At 39.8% G+C, this 13,085-nt stretch overlaps 1 protein-coding gene across 1 annotated transcript; it reads right to left on the bottom strand.

The window, feature by feature from the left end:
• Window positions 1-4,064: 4,064 nt before the first annotated feature.
• On the bottom strand, window positions 4,065-12,406 carry pskh1 (protein serine kinase H1). Its single transcript, XM_020604279.1, has 4 exons — window positions 12,078-12,406; window positions 10,730-11,411; window positions 8,665-9,582; window positions 4,065-4,385 (listed from the first exon to the last, which is right to left on the bottom strand). The coding sequence occupies exons 2-4, from the start codon at window positions 10,796-10,798 to the stop codon at window positions 4,065-4,067; spliced, it is 1,308 nt and encodes a 435-aa protein (XP_020459935.1). The 5' UTR covers window positions 10,799-11,411; window positions 12,078-12,406.
• Between the last annotated feature and the right edge of the window lie 679 nt (window positions 12,407-13,085).

Raw genomic sequence — 13,085 nt, 5'->3', positions numbered from 1 at the left:
ACACACACACACACACACACACTCCTACTTGTTTTACCTACTACGTTTTCCCCTACTTTGTGAGGGCTGCTGACACACAAGTTCAACTTTTAATTTCATCTTACATACAGTAATTATTGTACTTTTTCTTTTCACCTTTCATAATTATTCAACATTTTTTCAACTTCCACAATTGTTCAGCATTTCATCTCATCCTTCAGCTATTTCAACAAAGAACTTCAGCCATTTCTTCTCATTCTTCAGCTGTTTCAGCAATTGATTTCAGGCATTTCAGCATTTTCAGTGTGATCCTTCAGTATTACAGCATCCACATGCATTTTCATCAGCAAATGCATTTCTCTAGTTTGGTTTTATTCTCCATATGTGAAGAAAAGTGCATGAAGGCTAGTTGTATTTATAAAGTTGTGAATGTGTGGGGAACGGTTGGATCACTATTACTGTAGGTCATGCAGTCTATTATTTTTGCCATAAAACTTTTTATGTGTTTTTTCAAATGTAATTCAAAGTGTCTGCATTTTCAATCATCATTAAATAGCATTTTATCAAGTGCTGGGTCAGATTTGTTGATCATATTCCACCATGTTAGCTATTTTACTTACCTAAATGGTTAGTTTTGTCAATTCACCTGGCAGTTCACGGGTGTTAATATGTTGTTTCGGTGAAATGAAATTTCAAATCTTTAGTTTAGATCATTATTAACAGTACTTTGACAAATGTTTAGCCCTATGTTGACCATATTCCATTCCACCTTTTTCAGTGTTCTAAACCTGTCCTATAGTAGAAAACTAACATTTCTTCTGTCAGTTTAGCTAATTTAATTAATAGTACAGCTACACCTGGCAGTTACTGGGTGTAAACTAACAACTAATCTCTATGTAAGAAGTAGATTCTGTGGTGCAACTCACTTTAATGTAGTAGTTTGTAAATATACACTACATTAACACATTCATTAATACTAAATTTGTACTTAAAGTAAATACATAAAGTTTTCAGTCCCTTTCAAGTTTTCCAGTTTATGTTTCAGACTCATCTTAAAATGCATTGTTAAATTTTTTCCTCACCAATCTACACACAGTAAAAGACTAATATCACATTTACATAAGTATTCAGACCCTTTGTTACAACACTTGCAGTTGAGCTCTGGTGCATCCTACTCCTGTGGTTGTTGAGATGCTTCTACAGCTTGATTAGAATCCACCTGTGCTTAATTTAATGCACTGGATATATAATTAAGAAAGGCACACACCCATCTCTATAAGGTCTCATAGAGTGAAAACAAAGCCATGGGGTTGAGAGAACCATCCACAGACCTGTGAGACAGGATTGACTTGTAGTGATTAAAAACAAACAAGGTACCAGTCCAGAGGTAATATGTAATAGAATAGTGTGTAGTTCATATATAGATAGTCATGTAAGGGTGAGCTAAGTGTTTATGTAAGCTTGATCTGTTTCTCTTCTCTTGCTCAAGCAAGTATATCCTGGCTTGTGTCCTCCTTGTTTAATTTATGGGTAAACATCCAGAGAGAAGGCCTCCTTAAATGGGAAATGGGCATAGCTTCAGCCTTATGTGAACACTTCGTGGGCTCTGTTCATGTTTAGAAAAAGGAAATGTGCGCTAGGTCAACGTGACCTAGAAGTTCATGTACTGGACATCTCAGACAATTCTCAGAAGAAGGGGTGTAGAGCTGGCATGGGACTGTGACTCTGGCTCAAGCAATAGGAGGCTGTGTAACTGCGAGAAGCTAAAAGTTAGGACAGCTGTGGGTTAGGGGAGAGAGAAGAAATGGTGCTGCAGTCGTGAGTGTGCATTTGGACCCGGCCAGGGGGGACTATGGACTCTGACTGTACCTTGTGACCAACAATGACGGACTGACTCTGTGACAATCTCCTTATTTAATACTTTATCTATTCCATTGCAGGAGGAATGATTCTGTTTGCTGTTTCCTAACTACCAGATTGCAGGAGTGTCTCATAACTTATCGACCTGTTCAGAATTACTGTAATATTAAATGATTATTTAAACTGGGATGAATTAATTTAGTTTACATGAGGCTCGAAGTACGACAGTCTCAAGATGCAGATCTGGGGAAGGATACAAGAGAATTTTTGCCGCATTGAAAGTGGCCAAGAGCACAGTAGCCTCCATCATTTTCAAATGAAAGAGATTTTGAACCACGAACAGTTTTCATAGATCTGGCCACCCAGCCAAACAGAGAAAAGACTCTCAGCCAATGAGAAGCAAAATCCTCTGGTCTCGTGAAACAAAGAATGGACTATATGTCCACAATTCCTAACAGTGTGTGTGGAGAAAAACAGGCAATGAGCATCACCTCACTAATACCATCCCTACAGTCAAACTTGGTGGTGGCAGCATCAGGCTGTGGGGATGTTTTTCTTTATCTGGGACTGGAAGACTAGTCAGGATGGATGCAGAAAAATATAGAGCAATTCTTAATGAAAACCTTCTCCAGAGTGCTCAGGATCTTGGGCTGGGGTGAAGGTTTACATTACAAAAAGACAACAACCTGAAGCATATGGCCAAGAAAACACAATAGGGGCTTCAGAAAAATTCCGTGAAAGTTCTGGAGTGGCCCAGCTAGAATCTGGACCTGAATTCAATAGAACATCTCTGGAGAGACGTGAACATGACCGTGCACCAACACTCCCCATCCAACCTGGTTGACCTTCAATGATTCTGCCAAGAAGAAAGGAAGAAAATTCCAAAAGAAAAGTGCCAAGCTTGCAGCTTCATTCTTAGGAAGACTTGAGCCTGTCATTGCTGGCAAAGGTGCTTTCACCAAGTACTAAGTGAAGGGTCTGAATACTTACATAAGTGGGATAGTTCAGTTTTTTATCTTTAATAGATTTTCAAAACACTCAAAACCTTTTCACTTTATCATTGTGGAATACTGTGTGTAGAGTGATGAACACAAAAAAATAATCAATTTTAAAATGAGTCTGAAACATAAAAAAATGTGGAAACTCGAAAGGGTCTGAATACTTCCTGTACTGACTGTAAAATGACCTGGTACAACCAACAGCAGTCGCTCTCCATGCCTAAGATCTGGCCTTCCTCACTGTTCTAAGAACATGTGCCATTCTCACTGCAACTAACAAGAAAGCTGTAAGACCACTGAACACTCTATGTGGCCACATACCATTTTGATAACTAGTGAACAATTTGAATACTACTAATGGGACAGGCTCATAGCAGATACTCCATGATTAAAGTAAAATGGCTGGGAGTGGGGTTGTGTAGAACATATATATAAAAATAAACACTGACAGAAAACAGCTTCACAATCTTTTGACAGTTTTAGAACAATTGCATTAACAAAGCAACACTGGCAAGACTAGATAAGCTTAGAAGAGTGTGGTTATGCTGTAGTGTATTTCAAATTTCCCCATCGTAAGACAAGATCTGTACAATTAGTACAAAAAACGTTCACAGCAATTTTCAGTCGGGAATGAGTGAGAGGAATTTGGCTTCCCCACTTCTAAAAGTATCTAGTAAGTATTCCTCTCTTAGAAACTTCATTACCCAGAACTCTGCTCAACAGATCTCATGAAAGGTCATTATCCAGTGACCACGTGAATGGAGACTAATAATCATGTCAACAATAATAAATAAACATGTAGAGACATAGGGACTGAAAGACAAAAGGAAAGTCTGCCAAAGAAAAGGTGAAGGACTGGATGGGGAGATGATGGAACTGTTGCAGTACAATATTTTACTGATGTGTCTTTCTGTGTTCCCATCAGGAGATACACTGCCATAGGAATACATTTATTTCAGCCTTTATGGTTTAGGAATAATGTTTGATTTGTTTTATAGTCTAAAGTGGCAGCAGTTACTTTTCAGCCTTAATTTTATTTTCGCTTGTAGCCATGGAATTAGTCCAATCATTGTCCCCTTTCTACAAGGCACTGATTTGGGAAATCAAGTCATTTTGGTCACTGACACTGGCAGCAACATAGAGTAGGATGGTGGTAGTCACTGGAAAAGATCAGTTATTGTAGTTCTGTCTTCCTCAAAGTATAAAGTCCACTACAGTCGTTAGCTGTCACATTGTATTGTGCTGTTGCTGAGAGCGGCGTTTCAGCTCACGCAGCTCCTTCTCTCGCCCCCGCCGTGCTTTGTTGGACTTGGTAGAGCGGCTGGAACGTGTGGACTGAGCTGACTTGGTGCTGTGGCAACGTGAGGAAGCTCGCTTCAGGAGATTCTGAGATATACACCGCTGTAGGTTCTTCATAGAGGAGGTGGCAGCCATGCTGATAATCCAGGGGTGCTTGAGGGCCTGGCCAGCTGTCAGCCTCTCACTGGGGTCCACCGTTAGAATTCGCTCCACAAAGTCTTTGGCTAAGTTGGACACGCTGGGCCACGGCTGGAGAGGGGAGACAGATTGGAGACAAGAATGTAATTATGTAACTGAGTATGCTGAGATTTTAGTCTAAGTGCTCTATATAGACTAAACTAGTGGTTCATCACCTGAGGTGTGTGCACAAAGCGATGTTGCACAGGTGCTACTAATATCATTAAGTCATTAATGAGAGTAGTTCTACCTGTGCTCTTTCTGCTATGTGAAAATGTTTAAATGACAATACATTCATAAAATAAAGGCAAAAACAACAAGAATGAAGAGGAAATGTAAATAAAAGGTAAATCACGGAAATTAACAGGTAACTGTATGGAAATAAGGAAAACCTTGTATGTTTGATAGAGAAAAGAAGAGATTAAAAATATCAGCAAATACGAGAACACCATTTTCTAGTATTTGATATTTTACATACATTTGCAAACATATTGTAGTTTAGGGCATAAAATATGCTGTGATTTGAATAATATTTTGTCTGAAGTTAAAGTTAAAATGTCCATAGAACTCCTCCTATTGCTTGCTCCTTGATGCCCCCCAGCCCCACCCCACCAAATGAATATGCAAATATTGTTTATTTCAAAACTTTAACATGCTGGACACAGGATTTGTTCTGGTTCACTGAAACCAATATTCTTGGTGTATGTGACCTAAACATTACATGTTTCTACATCACAGCAGTATATGTTACAGATTAGGCCTACATACACATGTTAAACTGAGACCTAAGGTGTGCACAAAGAAACTTTCCCTCTTCAACACATGGGCTTTTATGGATATGGCAGAGCAGCTAAAATATGAGTACTGGACTGACAAACTCTGCACATAACATGATTCTGCACTGGAGGGCCAAACATCCAAGTAAGGCAGGACTTTAATCAGTAGGCATCAGCAGAGTTTTGCACTGGACACAAGAGGGCAGCAGAGTGATGCAATGCTCAGAATGTAAGAGCTCTGAACTAATAAGAAGTTTGGTCCTTTGGCCATATTAGATGTTCAGTTTGTACAATACAATGCAATATTGGGTTTTGGTCTTTTGATATTGTCAAAATCAATAATAAGAACTGGATGTACCTATGCTTGATTCTTTGCATATGTTTTGCTTGAACAGAATATCCTGTTCCCAAAAGATCTAATGGATAATAAAATGTCAAAGCTTTTTTCTCTTTGGCAGCTTCTTTCAGCTCTTTCTGTGGCATGGACTTATTTAGTATGAGAGACTGGTAGTGATTCAAAGTCTACCCCCTGCTTAGACGAGACTTGGGATTATCAGTGTTGCATGCCTTTCTACAAACACACACAAATACAATTTGTACACGATGTCCTGCTTAGCAACCTGCTGTGTTTTCAGTCTCCCAGTAGACAAATACCCCCCACGCCCCCACCCAAACACACACACACACACACACACACACACACACACACACACACACACACAGAGCAGGTAAATCACCAGTATGAATAAAGATACATGACACATAGATAACCTTCGGACATACATTCCTCCTCCACCTACAACAATGCCCAGAGCGTGAGTAATTCTTTGGGCTGCAGCTGTAAATGTGACCATTATTTACCACAGCTGTAAAGTTACATGTTGCCAGAGGAAGAGCAATTAAGAATGTTTCACCTCATCTCCTGCTCTCATTATTCCCCAGGAGAGGACTTTCTTCAAGTGTCACATGCCTTTCTGCCATGCACTGCTGCAAATGTTCTCACATACCATCTGACCCGGGATGATAAAATTACTCCATTAAAATGAATACTTCTAGTACTCAGTTATGACTGAGTCATGTTCAAACCCATTGTAAAATTCATCAATCTACAACTATCACAGCACATATATATTGTTAAAATATTATGTTTATGGCATTATTTCACAGAAACAGTAAACAGAAGACATACAGGAAACACAGGGACAAAAGAGGGGTGCGCTGAAATTATGTGGTATGCATCTTAACTACTGAGCGACCGGATGTGCCAAACAATGCAAAATTACATCAGTACCAGGTGCAGAAAAAACAATTTTTAGTCCCCAGTTACTGAATATTTAAACTGTCATTTAGTGTGCAAATATTTGAAAATAGTAAAAAAGAAAGAAAAAATGCTACCACATTGTCTCAGAGAGAAGGTGAGAATTGATTGTTTTGTCCACTCTATTGTCCAAAACCCCAAACTATTGTTTACAATGATATAAAAGAAGGCAAAGAAGCAAATCTGAACAACTGGGAAGTAAGAACTTGTAAATATTTGGTATTTTTTTGTGAAACAGCAAGCCAGTGTACAGTCCTCCTCATTCAAGTTATCAAGGGTCCCAAGGCCACCAACACAAATCTGATAGGGTTGAGGTATTTCTTCTCAATATTTCAGGGGGATAAATTAGTTACAGTAAATTATTGTTTATCAAAGGTATTAATTTTCTTTTGATTGACTCATCAATTAATTGACTAATTGTTTCAGCATTACACATTTTCATAGGCTTTTTAGATTTAGCCGCCATTTAGCCACTGGAGGTCACTGCTATATACAGGAGCAGTTCAAGGTGCTCTTTGGAGTTTGTGACCACTAGTTGCACTATGGAGCAATGTGGGTCCCTGTTTTGTTTGTGTCATGCACATGTGGTCTCATATTAACATGCACATTACTATTTTTTCACTGTGCCAGTGATTGACAGGTGATGACAGTGCCGTGTTAAAAAAGTAGTAATACACCACAAAGACAAAGAAGAAAAACAAGCAGATATGGATATAAACAATGCAGAATTGAAACTTTTGCAACTATTGCAACACATTCCACATTAGACCTCAAAGATACAAATTATGCATTTAGGTAGATAACATGACTTTGTTTACAAGAATATTCCACAGGGCACCTTTAAAGCTGCTATAATAAAAGAAAGAAAGTTACTTTTGACAGTTGGCACGTGTTTTATGCCGGATGCCCTTCCTGACGCAACCCTGACTCGAACCCAGGCTGCTATAATAACAATAGTAAAAACTGAGTCAAATGACTATGTCTAGAGAGAATTATCACTCAACTCTGCACCTTCGCTCAGCTCCACTGAGCTTTTCAGTGTCTCTCAGCTCGTGATTTTGGTTTTTCCAACCCAACACTTGACTGTTTTGATTCACTTTTACTGCCCTCTCACTGCCCTTTTGGCTGTTTTTAGCCTAATGATTAATAAAACTACTATACACTATGTGTGTGGCAGCAAACAACAGACAGACAAGTTGGCAATTAGCTGGTGAATGCACTGGAGCATTTAGCAGCTAAAGGGATGGTTATTTTGTTCAGGGATTGGTGGAGACTAAAAACAGAGCCAAAAGAAGACTTAATATTGGACTTATATGCATCTAGTAAACACAACCCCATACAGCAACCTTTGGCAAGTTTGCCATATTAAATAAAAAGTTTTAAATATGTCAGTCCAATTCCCTAAAGTGGAAGAGCAGTCATAGCGCCCTGCATGTCACAGTGGCACGGTAGTGTTGAACAAAGAACACACTGTCAGTGCTCTCATGAAGAACTGTTTGTTTGTTACTCTTTTATGTGACAACTAAGCTCACAAGCTACTCAATACCCTTTGTATCATCCTAAAAATGCATAATAGTCAATTTCTGGATATACTTTTGTTTCTTCCAGCTGCTCTACTTCACTATTTGCAGACCTCAGCTAAAACCTAGGCTCCCTGGCAGCAATTTCAATTATTAAATGTACAAGATCTGACCTTAACTTACCTGTCAGAAACTTGAGAAATTCAAATCTGGACTCATCCCCAGAGATGATTCAACTGCTCCATATTAAATATTACAAAACTACACAAGTATTATTTGCACTGGAGTGGCTGTTTACATGACAAACATTAACCAAGCTTTTGTAAAGCTCTCTGGCAACATAAACATCCCACGTTAAGAAACAAAGGAGTGGACAGCACAGCATTTTTTTTCAACTACACTCATTAATAGAGAAAAAATACTGTGTGCACATTTAGAGGGAGAGCGTATTAGACAGCACAGATAAATGAGAGTGAGCATAGAGAGGTAAAAGGTACATAAGAGAAATGAGCATAACTGGACATGAGGACTTAAGTTTAAAAAAGTGTTTGCCTGTGTTAAAACCATGTCACCACACAAGGAAAGCAGAACCTCTTGGAAATCTGTTGACAAAGCCCCATGTAGTATGAGGAATGTATCCCAAATATGAGTTAAGTCTGCTGGAGTGTGTGAGAGAGAGAAAGAGAGGGAGAGGGAGAGGGAGAGAAAGAGAGCCTGACACAGATCTAACTCCTCACCTCTCCAGAAAAGCTGTACTTCCCCTTGAGAATCTGCCGGTAGAGCCTCATGCGGTTATCATCCTCAAAGGGCATGGTTCCACTCAACAGGATATATGATATCACCCCCAACGCCCACATGTCCACTGCATTTGTATAGGGCTTTCTCACCAAGATCTCGGGGGCGATGTACTCCGGTGTGCCACAGGTAGTCTTCATCAGACACTCATCTCCCTTCTTCCTGCTACTGGCCAAACCAAAGTCCGTGATGATAATCTTGGAATCAGGTCCCGGGTGGTAGTACAGCAGGTTCTCTGGCTTCAGGTCTCGGTGAGTGATCCCTAAAGTGTGTAGATACTTGACACCATCCAGCACCATCTGCAGCACCCGTGTGGCATCCCGCTCTGTGAAGGAGCCGCGAGCAATGATCCGGTCAAAGAGCTCTCCTCCGGTGGCCAGTTCCATCACCATATAGACACGTTCTGCAGTCTCAAAAACCTCCATCAGTTGGATTATATTGGTATGACGAACACGTCGGAGAACACACAGCTCTGATTCACACACTTCTCTCCCCTCCCGGTAACGTGTCTCGATCATCTTGATGGCATACGGCTGCCGTGTGCTCTTGTGTTCCACACGAACAACTCGGCTGAAACTCCCACGGCCTATCAGAGCTTTGATGTCGTACTTGGCTGTGACCCGGGGGTCAAACTTGGCTCGATACTTTTCCACTTTCTTCCGCTGAGGGTCTGACAATTCACACAGGTCCTTGGGGGGCAGGGCAGAAGCAGTGGGAGTGGCAGCTTGTGCCTGGGCAGGGTGTGGGGGGGTGGAGTCAGATTTGTCACCTCCCCCGGCCCCACCCACCTTGCTTCCGGTGCCATCCCCTCGTATGAAGTGCTTACAAATATCTGTCTGAGGGGGTTGGAGAGGATCAACCTGAAACATACATAAACAGAATTAATAAAAGATGCAAAATGTACACCAGAGTAGTACAAGTGCTGATTCTTCTTCTGTGTGGAACATAAGAAAGGATTAAAGACTATAACTGAATCAGACTGAACAGTGAACTTTGAAATCATGAGGTTCACCAATGTCCAGACAAGCTATGAGAGGCTATGAGAGGCTCTGAGACAGACCTCTCCTTTATGTTTCTTTATGACATTATTTTATAACTGCATAGAGATATGCTATAAGCAGCAGATAATAAAGGATGCTGTTTAGCTGTAGTGAGTGTGATGACAGTGACAGAGGTCAACGACAGTGAAATGTTTGGTAAAATGCTGTTTAATTCACAACTTTGTGAACGGCTGTTGTTGGCCCACTATAGCTACACTAGCTCCTGCAGGCATTTACAAATCTGCCAGTGTTATTTCCTGTCCGCTCTTTACCCATGTTGTGTCGCCCAAACCAGTCAGATTTTGATCTGACTTCCACCTTTAGTTTATTGTTAGCATATCCTGACTGATATTGGATGTATAAGATGATGATATTTGGGAGTTCAAAAACAAACAAACAAAAAACAATGTGCTGGCCAGGAGTTTTTTTGTTTCATATTTTTTATATTTCAAAAACCAAATATTGTCAGGTTAATGTTAGTGAAGACTTTGAAAAGGTGCAAATGCACCTTATAGAAGCTGGAACTACAGAATGTTGATGCAGTAACTTCAAAAATGACTAATCAATTATCAAATTAGTTGCCAATTAATTTTCTGTTGTTTGTCTTATCAGTTAATCTACTGGTTGCTTCAGGTCTACTGTGAAGGATTCATAACATTCTGACTGAGGTTACATATCCAGACTGCACCACATTTCACCAGGACTGTTCCACTGTTCTACAAAAAGACAGATGCCGTCAGAATACTATGAAAGAGGCAACAATCATATAAAAACTATGTGCACAGGGGCTTTAATGAATATACAATTCTGAAATGCCTTTCAATTAACTGTTTAATAATTCCCTAAGTTCCAGGTTCTTAAACTTCTAAAACTGGTAGTAGTAATGGTTCTACTGCTGCTTTTAACTAACAGTACATGGCAGTAACAATATCATTATCATACAATTATAACATTGTCATTTACTGACCTTTTTGACCAGGTCCAACTGAACATCCCCTGGAGGCTCAGGGAGGACCTTACTGTTCCTGCACCCCATCACATTACCCTGGGCCCCTGCCCGGCCATCCGCAAAGGCCACCAGGAGCCCTGCCTCATCACTGCAACAGCCAATTCAACACACTCAGGGCATCCAATGTCCAGGCTGTACCCACACTCAGAGCCAGAGGGCTCATCAATAAAACTGATTACACCCTCTCAAGTTCCAGTGAGCTGGCATCAGCAGCCAGACTTCATGAATACAACCGATAACATCCACTTAAGTCGAGTTTAAAAAGTTCATTAATGCATTTTGGCAAGTTGTGTTTCTCAACTTCTCCAGCAAGTGACTCTTTTATTACAATATTCTTTTATAGGCCTGTGCCATCTCAGATGCATTGCATGAATTGAGTAATTATGGATACTCAAGGTAGAAAAATTACTGATCAGTAGAGAGAGTCCTGTACCCTGGTCATCCAGCTTCAAATTTAGGTGAGGTTGCCTTTAGGAGAAATGTAGTTATCTTCAGGATTCATGCAGAGCTTCCACAAATAATAAGATCATAAGCTACACTTCGATCCACTGGGAGAAGTTGCAATGTCAGCAGTGGTCTTGCCACAGATAAGGCAACTCCCCCTGGAGGATCACAGGCTGTAGAGAAGCAGAAAGAAGCTCTGAAAAGCAAAGAACAAAATGAAACATGAATCTTGATGTATAAGCTAAATGCTGACATGACAGAAGCAGGTTTCTAACAAATGCTATATATTGTTATAAGCAGCAAATGGTCCAAACAGATTAATCATTTTAGCACTAAAGTTACACTCCATTACTGTATAGACATTGTGTAATAAAGCCATACTGTGAAACTTCCAGCCAATATATGATTCCCAACATGTTTTGAAATGGCAAAGAAAACAGGGGAAAGCTTTGCCAATACAAGAACAGCGACAGATGGTCACTTTTTTCTAAAGCATCCACGTTGGACGTCTGCTTGACATAGTTTTTGAAGTTTTAAGAGCTAAATATTGATCAGCTTACTTTACTTTGACAGTCATACCAAAACATTAACTGGAAACATTCCTCAAAAGATAGCTGAAATGCTCTAAATAATGAAGTAACCATGACACATAAGTAAATGTCTATAATAAACTACTTGTAGAACTAATTTAAAGTTTAGCTATGTTACAAAAATGGCCAAGGCCCTGCTCATAACAAGGCCCCCCCACCCCCCTTTATCCAATAACACACTTGATCATTTTATTCAGCAGCAGTCTCTGTAGTCTTTTACAAACAACCCCGCTATTTCACAGTTACAGATACCTCCATTCTCACCTCCTTACTTTTCCGAGCGAAGTGTCCAAGCATGCTAACTAGCTTGCTAGCAGCAGGGCAGGACTCCCAGCTCTGCCAAATCCAGCCTCCTCACCCCACTCTCACTCAGCTGGGCTCTCCATTTTCACCTCGTAGTTTCCCAACTTTATTCCCGAGGACAAACAAGTCAAATCCGTTACTTCCTCTCTTAACACCATTTTGTGTTCATTCCGAATTTCGTGTTTTGTTTTAAAGCGTAAAGGGGCAGTACAAAGACATGCCAAAAGTTGCTTTTCTGAACGGTGTTTTTCGATCAGGACCAACTTCACACAACCAGAGAGAAGTGAAGAGATGCATAATGCGACACGAGAGTTCTGGTTTATATTTTCAAAATAAAATGCGTGTTTAAAGAGTTACATTTTAAAGGGGGTATAAAAATGTAGAACAAACTGAATTTCAGGAGAAATTCAATCCAGTGGGTTTATTTATCCAAAAAGTTCTGTATGCATTGGCACACTTCTCTTTATGGGCAAATTGATTTTTGTTTAAGATGTGGTTTTCAAAACATGTTAATGTAGCCATAACCTCACTAAAACCAATAAGCGAAGTCACGGCAGCGGCTGTACACTTGGTCCATTGGTACTCTTGTGTGTGTTCAATTTGCTCATCATAAGGCTCAGCTGTAGCACTGAGGGGATACTCTCAAAGGTGTAACAGAAACCTTGATTTTCTCAACAGGGTTATGATAAATTGAGTCTAATGTCTTACATTTTTAAAGAAAATCTTACTTTACTATTAAAATGAAGTGTTACAAAATGGAGATGTGCAACTAAAAAGACATGCATTTACCAGTTAAGGCAAGCTTGATTATATATGTCAAGAATATATACCGTATCTCAAACTCTGCTACACAGATGGTGATTTTTTTATGTAAATATGTTTCTTTGACTTCCCTTTAAAGTTCACTACTAAATTGCTGGAATTTTTAAGTCTACAATATAAAAAATATTAAGAACTGGACGCAGGCAATTGCTCTA

The sequence above is a fragment of the Monopterus albus genome, unplaced genomic scaffold, assembly GCF_001952655.1.
Source record: "Monopterus albus unplaced genomic scaffold, M_albus_1.0 scaffold65.1, whole genome shotgun sequence".
Taxonomy (NCBI): Eukaryota; Metazoa; Chordata; class Actinopteri; order Synbranchiformes; family Synbranchidae; genus Monopterus; species Monopterus albus.
This window is presented reverse-complemented; position numbering and strand designations above follow the sequence as displayed.

Bases quoted from the DNA above. Each gene is read 5' to 3' on its own strand.
- pskh1 (XM_020604279.1), bottom strand. From the start codon at position 10,798: ATGGGGTGCAGGAACAGTAAGGTCCTCCCTGAGCCTCCAGGGGATGTT. The intron at 9,583-10,729 runs GTCAGTAAATGA...TGTATGTTTCAG, and splicing joins AGTTGGACCTGGTCAAAAAG to GTTGATCCTCTCCAACCCCC. The intron at 4,386-8,664 runs GTGAGGAGTTAG...TCCCCTCTCCAG, and splicing joins AGTACAGCTTTTCTGGAGAG to CCGTGGCCCAGCGTGTCCAA.